Source organism: Hippoglossus hippoglossus, chromosome 3 (genome assembly GCF_009819705.1).
Source record: "Hippoglossus hippoglossus isolate fHipHip1 chromosome 3, fHipHip1.pri, whole genome shotgun sequence".
Lineage (NCBI taxonomy): Eukaryota > Metazoa > Chordata > Actinopteri > Pleuronectiformes > Pleuronectidae > Hippoglossus > Hippoglossus hippoglossus.
Genome location: NC_047153.1, coordinates 24,657,942 through 24,672,693, shown reverse-complemented (window position 1 = coordinate 24,672,693; position 14,752 = coordinate 24,657,942). Strand labels below are relative to the sequence as shown.

Here is a 14,752-nt window from a genome sequence, read left to right as displayed (position 1 = left end):
TGTGAGTGTTGGAGAATTTAGTGACGTAAACAAAGCACACTTCCTGTTATAAAATATGTCTTTAAAACAAATATCCATTCCCTGATGACATGAATATCAATGATAAACGTGTATTTATAGGTTAAGAGATTGAGTTAGTCAACATATATGGTAGTATGTGAGTATAGAACCCAATTCAAACACCTTTTAACTCTTTTAACGGCTTTAGGTTTAAACTTTTCATCTTAACCATGTGGCGTAGAAGGCCCCCCACAGCCACATGAGACTATAATAACAAATTGAAGAGCTTGAATGGCTCGGGCGGAACTATTGGATGAGAAGAAGTGAGGAGGAGGCCAGTGGGACTTGTTGCTGTCGCTGGGCGGGTCCCACTGCTGCTGGTGCGCCATGCGGGGGGTGTCAACTGAAGGGGGGGAGAAAAACGACGAGCGAGGGGAGTCACCTCAGCGCTGCGCGAGATATGAGACCGGGCCGCTCTGCTGTCGGTGCCTGTTCCGCTCAACAAGAACACCACGAAGGCGTCCGCGGGGGAAGGAGACGGGCAGAGTGAGCCGAGAGATCCCCCCCGAGAGGAGGAGAAGAAGAACGACAACAAGAAGAAGAAGAAGAAGAAGAAGAAGGAAACCACAGGAGCGTCTCCGTCTCTGCGCTCGCGGATCGGTCGCAGTCTGCGGCGCGTGCACACCGCCTCTCTGCCGCCCCCCTCCTCCTCGTGCGTGTGCGCGCGTGCGTGTGTTTACAAGTGTGTGAGACGAGCGCCAGGAGCGAGGGGAGAAGAAGGAGAGGGAAGAAGGATAAGAAGAAGGAGGAGGATAAAGCCAAGGAAAGGAAGGAGGGATGGTGGACAACTCCAACAGTAGCAAGGCGCAAATGGTGAGTCGCGGTGCCGCTCGGCGTCTCTTCACCTCTTCCTCTGAGCTGTAGTCACACGGGTAACGCAAGAAGAGTTATTCAACTTAACGTCACATTTTCTACAGGAGACAAAACAGACTTTCTGAGCGCATTCGACCTAAATGGTGGGTTATCTTTACGTTTACTCTACAGCCTCACAGCGACACGGTGGTGTGACCTTACAGAAGTAGCCGACATACATTAATGTGCTAGTTTAGCCGGTTTGTACGTCAACTTATTCCAAGAGCTGCTCTGCGTACGTTATCTGCGCATTTTGAGGATGTGGCAGGCAGCCAAATGCGGAAAAGGTGTACTTTTCCTTTTTTTCAGTTCGAGCTGAGATGGTTCTGCTCTTCTGTTTAGGTTAACTTGTGCAATAGTCAGTTTATCCTCTTTTTCCATTTAGCTAACACTGAAGTTATGGGCTGGTTAGAAGCAGTTTATGTCCCCGTCGGGTTAACTAGTTTCCAGCTTTAGCTCCATGAATGACCAGTTTACAGTAGTTACTGTAGTTGAGCCTTTCGTCTCGACAAATCACTGTTCTCCTGTTTTATGAACTAACAGAAACACTTCAGCTGAATTTAAATGTCTTATTTCTTGTTGTATCATTTATTTTTTCTTGTAGTTGGCTCCTATAATATTAGTATAGTGTCGCAGCTCTATCTGAATGGACTCACTAAAACCTTAAACGTGTCCATTAGAATTACATTTTTTTGAAACATTTATGTATGCTTTCCGTTGTAATGAGCCTGTTGACATTAGTTACTGTGTCATTGATTTTTTTTTTTTTTACACACGCTCAGTTGTTTGTTTTAGTTTAGATGTAAATGTTGAGAGCTGAATCTTCCAAGGACCATTGCACATTTTCTCCTTCAATGTTAGCAAATAAAGTAAAGATTTATGAATGTGATGCTGCAGATTTTCCAACTTGGTCAGTGGCACGTAATCAAGGTCTTATCCAATGTTGACTTTAGTGATAGAGTGCAAGGAGTTATAATTTAGTCGATTTGTATTAGAATTATCCACATTTCACCATGTGAGGATATGTTACACTTTTTTTTTTGTTGGAGGGGGGTGATGCATGTGCCTGATTTCATCCTCTGTAATGAGATAAAGGGGTAATTAGATTTCCGTATATGGTAGGTCATCCATGACTCCTTCTCTTCCTCCTACAGCCCAGTATGTCACAAGAGCCTGGTGTGGCCTTTCCTCAGAGCACCTCTACAGGGGGGATGAAGCTGGAGGCAGTGATGGAGCAACTCCAGCGCCAACAGCAGGCTCGACTTGAAATGGAGCGCAAGGAGAGGAAGCTGCGAGAGGCCCATATCATGTATGCCCAGCAGGTTGCTGCCCAGCAAGCCATCCTGGCAGCTGCCCGGGCTTCTGGGGCCACATTCATGGGCAAAAGCCTGGCCGGAGTCATCCCAGGAGGCGGGTTGCCTCCCCGGGTTTCCAATCAGAGCAGTGTGGACTCCGAAAGAGAGGATGATGAGGACAGAGGCCGTGATTCTGGGGATGAGGATGACGACAATGAAATGATGGAAGGAGACGAGGGCAGTGATGAGGATGAGGGAAGTGCCAGTGGTCTGGAGTTCCTTCGCAAGCAGACCCTCGCTTTGCAGCAAAGCGCCTCCCGCATCCCTTCCCGTCCATTTGGCAGTTACTCTGCTTCGGCCCCCCAGAGGGCTGCGTCGCCACCTATCAGAGTGAAGCAGGAACCTGACGAGGGCCTGTCTCCTGCGGGGCCTCACTCAGCTACCTCTCCTAATGGACAGGCAGACTGGGGTTTTGAAGATCACTTCAGACAGGTTAGTGCCCTGCCTTGGCTCCTTGTCACACAGTTCTATTACATCAGTTCCTGTTTTGGTCTTTTGACAGTTGTGTCTTCAAACCCCTGCTCATGTTTCTGTGTGTATTAAACCAGGATTACTCCATCTAGAATGTCAAGGCCCCCCTCTCTCAATAACACACTCTCTTAAAAATCTTTCTTTTAATTTCAAATGTTTATGCAGTCGCATCAAAACGATGTTGTTCATTATGATGTACAACCTTTCACTGTTCACCACTCTCCCTTTGAGTGTTCTGTTTGATTTCCCAGTCTAGCCTCCTACTGTGAGTGACTTGCTTAATCTTGACTCTTGGACAAACCTCTCCAGCTGTATCTTTGTGAAACACTTCAAATCTCTGCGGAGGGTTGACCGCCAATTGGCTTTTGTGGCAAAAAATCCTCCTAAGTGAGTCCTGGCAGCAAGCCAGGCTGAGGCGTAATGTGCTCACGCTCACTAGTTCTCTCCCTCTGCACTCACATTCTGTGTGTGTGTGTGTGTGTGTGTCTCTCTCTCTCTTTTCGATCACTCTTGGCACTTGAATCAGGCTGTGCCTTGGCTCTGATCCAGGTAGCAGAGTCAGGCTATGCAGGCAGCGCTGCTGCCGCTGTGAGGCTGTGGGTGGTTGGCCGGGTCAGCACGAGGATTTTTGTTGGGTGGGAAAGTTGGATGTAGTACACAGAAGCAACCCCTTGAGCCCCCACCCCAAGAGTTTCGGCTGTGTGCCAAGTGCACTTTCTTTTGAAGGTAAATATTGCCTCAGCACAGTGTTACAGAGCGCCGGAATGCCAACTGAGAACCAAGCTGAGCTACATGTGGTTTAGCATCATACCTTGGCACATAGCAAGTAAAAGACAGCTCAACTGCCTGAGGATGATATAAAAAGCCTTTGTTGCACAAGAGTGTGCAGTGTCAGAGGACATATCTGTGCTTGATCACTGGGCGGAGGGTGCAGGACTATCATGTGTCTGGATTTTATTACTGTCTATTTAAAGACAAATGTCTTTGAATGGTGGTTCTCTAGACCACATTGCCAAATTTAGCTGTGGAGCATGTTCATTAGGTGCTGACACGCAGCAAATATGAATGGAAAAAAACTAATAGATAGTAAAGTGGATTGCACATAAGCCATTGAATTACATATACAATTGTTAATTAATTAATTAATATAATTAATTAATATTGCACAGATAAGTGAATTAATGGGAGTGCTATAGATGATATAACATTACTCCATACAATATGAACATTGTATGAAGTGGAGTTTCACTGCATTGGCTGCTTATTGTTTCCAGAGGTGTCAGAAAGAGTTGGGGGCAGGGGGGGGGGCATTATTCTGTGGGCTTTGTGTGAATGTTGTCAGGGCAGAATATCACAGCAGCAAAGTTGTAGCTGACCAGTGCCCTATCTGTGGCCTGGCGTCTTTTATGAGGAGAGGCAGGCTGAGCCTGGGGGGTTGGGCAGGCATTATGGGATGAAAATTGGTCTGGCCTTTTTTTGTTTCCTCTCTTTTATCTTTCCTGTCATTATGTCAGCTCTGCAGTATTTAATGACTGCTCATCTCTTCAGGCAGTTTCAGGTTGCACTGCTGTAGGGGGAGGGGGACAGTGGATTTTTGATGTCATTGTCTTCAAGGGGCCAGAGACAAGCCTGGCAGATGCCACAAATACCGAGCTCCCCCTATAATAACAGGGGAAGCACATTTATTGCATTCTAAAAGTAGTGACAGAGAGGAGATGACTGGCTCAGGAGACAAATGTATGTAAAACCATTTACATTAACATTTACATTTCATGTAGCCAGTCACACTGGGTGGATTCAAAGCACCCTGTGTGTGTATGTTGTGGCCACTCTGATCAGAGATACTGACCTGGTGTTGAGTCATAGCAAACCAAGTTTTTAAAATGACACAAAAAACACTAATAATGTCCATTTATTCATTCATCTAGATTTCAAGCAAATTAAACTGTACTGATTTATGGTTCTGAGACAATGTATAGGACATGTACAACACAATGTGGCCCATATATACAATGAAAAGACAGTATATAGCTCTGTAGCAGCACCTATTTAAATTAAGTTTTACCCAGCAGCAGCACTTGACTGACAACCATTTGATTGGTGTGACTTGTCGTCCTTTACACCGAGTGTTTGGGGTGTATGTGAGTGGCGAGGGTCCATACAGGTCAGATTGGGGGTTGGCCGGACATGGGTAACCAGTGTTTTCATGTCAGTGATGTATGTGTGGTGACCTCATCCTTGTCTTAAACAGCAGAGTAAATAATTGTCAAACAAGGGGACAGACAAAGCCGTCACGTGGGGCGGACAACTGGCCGGCCTCAGCACTCTGGCCTCCACCATAGTGGGACAGAGGCTGTATGACCTCTGTAATCCCCCCCCTCACCCCTCCTGCTCACACACACGTCCACAGACCCCTATGCTCCTTGTGATCGTTGCTCTGTGATTAATTGAGTTTTAATCATGCCTGCAAAGCACAGATTGTGTCTTATGTCCTAATATATACTGGTGTGATTGCTTCCGCTGGATCGGCTGGATGTAGTAACTGAGCAGAATTCTGTGGTACGCTACAGGTGGTGGTACGCTACCATGGCTTTTGCTTACAAATTATACTTTCTCAAGCCATTTGCTCCTGTGCAATCTGCCGTTTGACAAATGAGACAAAATGGAGACTGAGCAGAGCATGTCTACATTTGCATGGCTGTTATAACAAAGGCAGAGTGATGACAAAAGCGCAAGACATAGAAAAGTGATACTCATAGTAGCACTTCTCTCATCACATCACAGGGTTGAATTGTAGGTTTTAGGAGTGCTACCAGGCACGCAGCCAAGTGTTGAGTTATTGTGTGGGTGGCCACATTTGAATTGTTTCTAAATGGACATATGGTGCTCTTGTGTAATGATATTGCATGACTCAAGGAAGAAAATTATATCATGAATATGTTGCATTACACAATATGTTTTTTCTTTTTCATTGCTTTTTATTGTGTTACAGCCAAGAGCTTAGATGACCAACTGCAAGCTAATGTATTTACCAGGCTCAATAACAAGGAGCTGAATAATAACCTCCTGCATGCCTGATTAGATTTATAGTTTCTCATTTCAGTCTGGAGATTCTGAAAACCTGAAAAACCGGAAAAACATTTCTTCAGTCATTTCAGACAAAGTAAATCAGTGCAACAGGAGAGCTCACTTTTTCTTTGAGGCAAGAGAGAAGAAGGTAGATATAGTCATGGCTGACTGATACTTTTAACACCGTAAAAGAGGTGGCCAACCAGACAACAGTGTTCCAAACCAGTTTTCTGGGAGTGACTGGGCATCTGTATCTGTTGAGCCCTGCCATCACTTGCCACCCGCGAAGCCGCTTCTGCTGCTGAGATACTGAAGGCTGCCTATCTGTTGGGCCAGTGCTGTTGCATAATTTAGCTGTCGCCCCAGCAACACGCCAGCCAGGAAGTGGGGAGTTACACGGCTGCAGCGCAGAGATCGATAAGAAATGTTTGTGAGCTTTTAGAAGCAGAAATGTTTTCATTCATTTTTCATGGATCATTTATGATAAATGAGGAGGATATTTGTATTTAGTAGATGGATTCAAACTTTTCATTTTGGCAGTGTAATGTGGAACAAATGATGACGCAAAAGAGAAAAAACAAAAGAAAACGAAAACAAATATCTCCCAGTGATAATGGGACACACACACACACACACACACACACACACACACACACACACACACACACACACACACACACACACACACACACACACACACACACACACGTAGAAGACGCTCTCTGCCTAATGTGCATCCTGTACACGCCAACCTGACCTGGTTTCTGCTTTCGGAGGGTTGTGTTGGTGTTTCACATACCATAACTGTCAGTGTATTTTAAATGGTGTACTTAGTCTTATTCCGTTTACTGGACTTCCTGTTATGCTGATGTAATAAAGCTGGAATTACCATCTGATCCCTGTTTGTGCAAACCGCTTGCAAATGGAGGTCATTCAGCTGAGGTGCATTAAACCATGTGGCAGTGCAGTAGAAGTGTGAGACCTGTATTATCTGCTATGTTCAAACTGTTGAGCTACACAGGAATTGAAGACCTCAACAATGTCTTTTCATTTCTGCTGTTAAAGAAGACAGCAATGCATTCATCTGACAATGAATACATTGTTCCACCTGGTTTAACTGTCCAAGATTCAGACAATGTTATATTAAAGGTAAACAATAAGTCAGCACATCAGTTATTGTTTACTAAAATTTAAATGTAAGGACTTTTGAGCATAATGAGGAAAAGTTAACCAATAAACCACTGTAATAGAAAAAACAAGCTTCGTAAATCAATATAAAATGGGGTTCCTTGACGTTGTGTGTCAAGGAATATAGACTTTTAATTTAAATGTTAGTGTATTCCTGATACATACTCTCTCTTTTCAATTTTTCTACTGAATGTCTTCAATTCTGCACCAGGTTCTTCCTCATCTGGTTGACTTCATTACTACAAAATTATATTACCAATGACAGTTGTGATGAATGGCCTTGACAGTAAATGGTTAACCTCATTTCAAAATTCCCCCCCTTAGCCAAAACACTGATCTCAATGCAGATTAGGTTGGATAAGGTGTCTGATTCTTGTTGTATTCTTCATCAACATTTCAACTGACCTGCCATTTATGTCTCAGTTCTTGCTTTCATGTCTTATGACTGTTTAATCGGAACAACTTCTACTATTCAACTTATATTTAAATGTATTCAGGTTTATGGCTCAACCACTTTTTATGCATTCAAATTCCGTATCACATTCATAAAGCAAGTGTTCAGTACCAAGTATTCAGATGAAAATTCCTCCTTCAAAGAAACAAGATCCTCTGGCAAAAAAGTCCAAATGAAGAGAGAAGGCCAGACTCAATATTGGTCTTGCTTTTCTGAGATGGAGAGAGCTGCTTAACAGTTTTCTGTACTTGATTCGGAACTGGCTTTTCTTCTCCTCACCATCATAAGTAACTAAAATCTTTCATAATATGTTCCATGTTTTTGCATCAGTGAGCTGCTTGAGTAGGCAAAAGAACATTCGTTGACTTGTGATATTATGAATTTGTCCGGCAAATGTAGTTCTTTGCGGGGGCGGCTCTCAGGGAATCTTAAGTCAGTTGTGCTTCTGGTTGTGTATTTAGTGGAAGCTCTTGCTGGGCTTCACAACACCATGCTGGGACCACAAATCTGGCAGTGTGGCAGAAAAAGCATTTGCTTTGATCAGAGATCTAGTGGCAGTGAATATCGTACATACAACCCCTTTCTCACCGGTCAAAAACACAAACACCCACTAGCATCTGGCTTTGTCTGCAAAGTGAATGGATACAATTGGTATTCACTCCAAGGTCAAATGACTCTGCTGTAGACATGGGTTTTAATCAGCTCCGGCTCTGATTGGCAGCGATGGAAACGTGCCACTTGAGTGAACGCACTAATTTGGCAGTCCAGCAAGGTGAGAGAGCAGTTTTGGTGTGTTCAAATTTAATGCACCAGGGGGAAAAAAAGTAGAGAGGCTAGTACTACTGTACTGGCATTGGGTAAGGTTTGTTTTTAACTGCACATACCCACTAATTTTGGTGTGAAAGAGGTATACGTATACACACCTTTTAATGTAAAAGTTGCAATGTGTTAAGTTAAAAATAATTAAATAAGAAATAAAAGCTCTTTATGTTAGAAACAATTTTATTTTGGCATATCCTCCTATTAAATGCAAAAGTTTCAAAACACTGTTTTTATGGTATGTTTTGGTAGTCCAGAGTTTTTTACACACTGAGGTGAGCTGCAGTGTTTACATATTCATTTATACGGTGCATTCCTCTGGGACCTCTCAGTTTATGTTTGTAGTTCGGTGCTGTGTGAAGCTTGCTTTGCCTCATTAACAGCCGACCTCGGATGGTCGGGTTGGATGGAGGCGACTGGGCTTTCAGATCTGGATTGCCCTTTTTAATGGCATTTTTCTGATTGATGTTACTCTGCTTAATGTGGCCCGACTGCTATGGCTATGGTTGAATTTGTGTCAGGGTGGAAAATGAATGGCGTGCTACACAATTAGAGTTGTGCAATTCTATTTTTCACTTCCAGTTTCCAGTAGAGCTCTAGTATAGGCAACATGGGAACATTTAACTTAATTAAAATTGTCTGTTGTATTATAAATAGCAACACAATTTTTTTCCTAAAACATTCAAAGTCTGTATATCCTAATCACTACGTAGAATGCAGTCATTTGAAAATCTGGGTAATTTTGCTGCATTTGGCCTCCAAATCCTACTGGTGAGAATTTTTGCACCCAAGTGTTTTTTGAAAGTTTTTCTCTTCCAAATGTCAGTTTATCGAAGGTGTAACAATCCTCGTATAGAACAAGCTTCATTTTGTGCTGACCCGCACTTAACAGCCATGTGTGGAAGATTTCCCGTGCCCAGAAATAGAGGTATTGAATTTAGTAGGGAGATGAAGGGGGAGGGAGAGGGAGGAGGAGGAGATGCTGTGTAAGAGGGGTTAGTGGTCTGGCTCAACACTACTACACTGCCCCACCCAGAGGAAACATTCCAGACGGAATTAAAGAGTTAACTCTTCAAACAGTGAACATTCCCACCGGGGGCTCCCAGCAAGAGACAGGGGGTTTGATGGGGGTAGGTGGGTGGGTGGGTGTGCGTGTCCGTGTTGTAGTTGGGACCCTGATTGGTGATCTTTCAATTCATTTCACTCAGTGTCGCAGTGGTTGTAAAAGAAAAAAGCCAAAGGGTCTGAATGGGAGGAGCTGGATGGGAGGGCCCACTGGTGTAAGCAGAGACACTTTTTTATTTGTCTGAGCCCCAAAGGGCACATCTGCTGCTGGCAGACGGGAGGAGGCTTCTCTTGGTGGGACCAGTCCCCTCACCTCTGCCACATCACGGCCTGGTCAAACAGTGTGAACTACAGTCTGTGGTGATGATTCCGCGATCGACAAACCAGACTTCATGATTTAGATTGTCAGGTTTTTTACCCTTGGATTAATTGTGCTGGATCCTTACAGGGATCTTACAGTTCATCAAAATGAGAAATGGTTTACTCTAATGGTTACATTTTCACCACACAGTGATACTCTGGGTTGAAATATAAACCACAAAAAGCATCTTAGATGGAGAATACTTGGACCAAGCTTCTCTCAAGTGGAGCTCTGTGGTCCTGTGGTTTGAAAACATTTAGCATCTTGCATTTCAAAGTGTTTGTGCCACACTGCTAAAGAGCTATATATTTTCATCTCAACGCATTTTTATGGCATTTTGCCTGTTTGAGTGGATGAGACTTATACGCCATGTCTTATACCTCTTTTATGCATATTTTTTCAAACATGGATACACATCCTAAAAATTGGAATGTTTGACATCACAAATGAAAAACTTGAGAAGCTCTCTTGTTAAGGTTTTTTTTTACCAGTGGGAAAGGGGGCTTCTGATACCACCTTAACATTTTTACTTGTCCAGATTTTATTAATTTAGAAAAGACATTCATACTTCTCTCATGGTTTGGCTTTCCCTACTCCACATGTAGCTCTTTAAAGCTGCTGTACTTTGCGGTAAAATCCAGAAAATGTACCCAGGGTTTGCCTTTCACACATGCACAACACAGTGGAAGGTTCTCTGAACAGACGCGTTCACAGAAGAAAATCCTCCGTTATTCAGGCGAGGGGTGCAGCAGACAGAGGCAGGAAGTGACGTATTAACTCTGCTGCAGAGATCATGTAATTTTGTTTGCAGCCCCCCGACCCCGTTAACTTTACATTGTTGTTGGTCTCTTCTACGTGTATGACACCACGTTTTCACCGGGAGACATTTGTTTTTGTTTTTTTCATTTTTTTCCATTTTTGCATCTGTAGTGTGTTAGAAGGGTCATCCAACCCCCCACTCCCTCCCGGTGAATCCAGCGGGGGATCCCCTGCTGGGTTCACACATTGACTTCTCCTGGATCTCTACAGTCATTATACTAGGAGGCCAGGTGGATAAAGTCCGTAGAAACTGTGGAGTGACTCACTCTGACATTTTCATTCAGACATGCATCTCCTCCCGAGAAAATCTGGAGGAACTGCGAAGTCCAGTGCACTCAGGTGTGAGTGTTCCATACTTCTCTTCAGATCCCACTTTACATGCACCAGTCCCCCGATTAGCAGAAACATCTTCACAAGAGGAAGGAACATGTCATGCTCCTTTCAACAGATCCATTTCCTTCTGCTTTGACCATGTGTACCTGTTTGGAGTACAAGGTCTTCCTGTCTTTGTGTGAGTGTCTGCGTTACAACTGAAGTAATCGCTCCTGCAACATAATGCAAATGACTTTTTGTATGACCCCTCATGCGCATTGTCACTGAGGGCTACAATTCTCCTCTCCATTTAATTGAATTGAAAGGCAAAAGTTCTCACATTTAAATGCAAATGGGGCATGTCCATTAGAGTTGTCACACTTTTTTTTCAAATCGACCCTGGAGGATTGACTTCCTTGCTTCTAATGGAAACTGAGCTACTGATGCCTGTTGTAATTTGATCAGTTGGTAGTGAAACCACAAGTCCCCCTCCCCACATCATTGCTGGTTCCATTCCTCCTTTACAACCACTCCCACCCAGCATATCTCAACACCTGCTCTTTAATGAAGGCAAACAGAGGAGAGGGGAATAGCCAAATGAAACAAAGACATCCACCAACGCCTTTGCCAGCTGCAGGGAAATAGACCCAAGGTCATATGACACTGTTCAGCAAAGTCTCCTTGAGTTTTATATAGGCTTACTGCATATAGTGATACATACAGTGTACATGTACAGTATATAATTCTGTATTGTCATGTGACTACTGTGTGCTGCAGTGACCCCTGGCACAGTATGTGAGGTCCCATTGTCCTTGTACCATACATGGTCTCTTATATACTGTATATTTAACTTGTCCATATTCACACCACTGATGCCAAAATTAATTAAATGGTCTATATTTATATATCGCTTTTCTAGTCATGATGACCACTCAAAGTGCTTTACAGTACAGTCTATTGCCATTCACCCATTCACACACACATTCATACTGTGCATCTGTGGGCAGCACTTTTTCTATGAGGGGCAATTCGGGGTTCTGTGTCTTGCCCAAGGACACTACGGCATGCAGATGGGGAAGACTGGGATCGAACCACCAACCTTCTCTACCCCCTCAGCCGTCCCCTGTACTTTTTATTTAAAAAAATGATTTTATGATCAACATGAACATGACAACTATCACAGTGCATTTTGTCTAGCACAAATATTTCACAATATAATCTTTTAAGGTATTGGAATACTGTCACCACCACTGACTTGAGCTTCATATCATTTCTTGTTCTATAACAATACACTGTTTGTATTTTTTAAATGGAAATTAAATCCTACTCTTTTCAAGGCCTTGTTGAGTGTACATCTTTTCATTTTGCAATAGAAGCCAACGTTTTAAACCAAGCAGCTGTACAAGCGCTTTGATCTAAATGAAATTGTCTTAAACTGGCTAAATCATCATTCGAATTGGAAAGTTGCCCTTGTTGTTTGTTTCTAGTTTTCAGGACTCAGTTATCAACTAATTTTGGTTTGTATCAGAAAAAAAATACTTAGGTCCAACACACTGATTCCATATAAAGTGACATTGCTTACATAACTTTTCACATTGCCACTGATACAATGTTGACATTGTCACACCACAGTTCTGTAATTCTTTAGCACTAAGGAGAAAAGGCTTTGGTAGAGGTAATTTGCTTAACTTATGTATAATGTTGTTTTATGTTAATTGAAAAACATGAAAAACAGGAGCCTAGTATAGTGAAATAGTAGGTTGACCTGCTGTTCCTAGGAAATACCTGGCAGTGTCTGGTCTTTGATACCAAATGATGGCTGTACTCTTATGAAGAAGACTAATTAATTATTTGCTGTTTTGGGAATTTCTTGACAGATGGAGATCACAACAATTTTTTTTTATAAAGGCTGTACTGTTTTCATGAGGTGCAAAATGGCCTTGCCAATGCTGGTGATACTGATCAATTGAAAATGGCCGGACTTGCCCAATCTAAAGACCAATTAGATGGTAGAGTTTATCAGGGACCTAAAGCAAAGTCAGCAATTGTGTGTATGCGTTTCAGCCACAGCCTTCTCCAACGAAAACAATTCAGTTGAAAAAATGAATTGTCTCTTTGGGTTCTGGCCTCTGGCTTCGCTCCTTGTAGAAAAGGCCATACGCTGAGGAGGTGTGGACGTGAAGAGTGAGAGTAGCCTATTGTTAGTGGCTTTCTTGGCTGTCTTCTGCAGTTGGTTTGGCTGAGGTCCAGGCTGGTGTCAGGGGCCTGTAGGTGCTAACTGGGCCACTGTGTCAAGGCCCTTGGGTAAACACAGCAGCTGACTGGGACCTGGCACAATGCCACACGGAGGAGTAGGAGGTGAGAGAGACGCACGAGGCTTTTCTTTCTCTATGACTTGCCTGCTTTTCAAATCTGCACAGTCACTGTGCTACCTGCCAAAATCCCATGTAGTTTATAATAGCATGTGGCTCGGTTGTCTGCCAAGTCTTCAAACACAAGCTGAGCGTAATGTTTTGCTTGTAAGAGGGGAACCACCAGCAGAGGAGGAAGAAAGAAAAAAAAGTTCTTGGCTGCGGCCCAGGAAACGTCACATTACACTAAAAGCAATGTGTTCTCAGCTCAGCTTCCAACATTTACATTCAACATTTAGGGCTGTGCAACCCCCATAGCTGCTCACTTCCTGAATCACAATCATCACAAGAAACTAACAGTAAGACATGTCTGTCAAAGGCTCTGGCTAGTTATCTTAAATGTTGTTCCAGTTTACTGACAGCTTCATTTATTCATTCATGCAAGTTGCTGTGTGTTTTTATGAAAAAAGGAAGACATGCATCACACTGTTTTTCATCTTAACTCAATTATTAGTTTATGCATTCAGCTTTATAGAGGTAAAGTATTTGACAGTTTGAAATGAAAGTGTAACCTGTGTTCGATGGATATTTCAATGGGTGTCATTCGCACACACATTGTTGGATTCATCACTTGTATGACAAAAAAGCCACATCAGTTCTCTGACCTGTAGCTAATCCGGTTAATAGACAATCACACTGTGAATAGAACTATGGACCATGTCAACTGCAGTCGATAATTTCAAAAGTCACGTTAGTAAATGATTAAAGAGTGGCACAGAGAACTGAATTATTAACAGCTTTGACTGAACTGAATGTAGTTTATTTTAAGAACTATATACTGTTGATTATTAAGGTTATCAGAACTGTTACTCTATGCTTTCGTGTGATGAGGGTTGGATTTTGTTTGTTTTTACAACAACAACAACAACAACAACATATATATAATATAATTTGCAGAGGTGTAAGTTTAAAGCAGGTACTGATTGTGATTCTTTTTGTCTGAATTTTACATTACACGTATCGGGTCACAAAGTCACTATATTCTGAACAGATATCAGCATATTAATGTGGAACTTGGTCCAATAATGTTTGTGGTAGATTTGGTGGGATGTCCCAACCCCCAGCAGAGCCGGCCTTGATTAGCCAGCCATCTGGTCAAACAAAGACATCTCAGGTTTTCCTGCCCTAAATAAATGTGATTAGAAAACCTGAGGAAGCTCCATGCTTTCAGCACAGAGAGAATTTGTGATCAGATGTTTTGGATCAAAACTGATCGCAACAAGTATAAAATGATTAACACAAAATTGGAACAGGATCTCATACATTTGATGACAAAATTGGTCTTAGTCGATCATTCAAACTAACTAGATAAAAAATTTGATAGCCAAAAAAGAGCTTCCATTATAGCGTGGATAAAAGTAATTTTTTCAGTGGAACATTGGAGCTACATTAAATTTCTATTGGCATGAGAGAATGTAAATCATGTACTGTGCTAAACTCTGTTAATATGCAAATCATTTTTAACTCTGTCTGTCTTTGCATTTATTGGTTTAACTATTCTCAGTATACATGCATC

At 42.6% G+C, this 14,752-nt stretch overlaps 1 protein-coding gene across 2 annotated transcripts in view; it reads left to right on the top strand.

The window, feature by feature from the left end:
* Positions 1 to 27: 27 nt before the first annotated feature.
* Positions 28 to 14,752, top strand: part of LOC117755132 (AT-rich interactive domain-containing protein 3B-like) — a 51,012-nt gene continuing 36,287 nt past the window's right edge. Inside the window, exons 1-3 of one of the 2 annotated variants that reach the window (XM_034574681.1) lie at positions 29 to 620; positions 793 to 873; positions 2,067 to 2,699. In XM_034574681.1, the coding sequence (XP_034430572.1) occupies positions 838 to 873; positions 2,067 to 2,699 (669 nt within the window). In that variant the 5' untranslated portion in view covers positions 29 to 620; positions 793 to 837. Of the gene's footprint in view, positions 874 to 2,066; positions 2,700 to 14,752 lie in introns of both variants that reach the window. The other variant, XM_034574690.1, reaches the window with a different exon arrangement.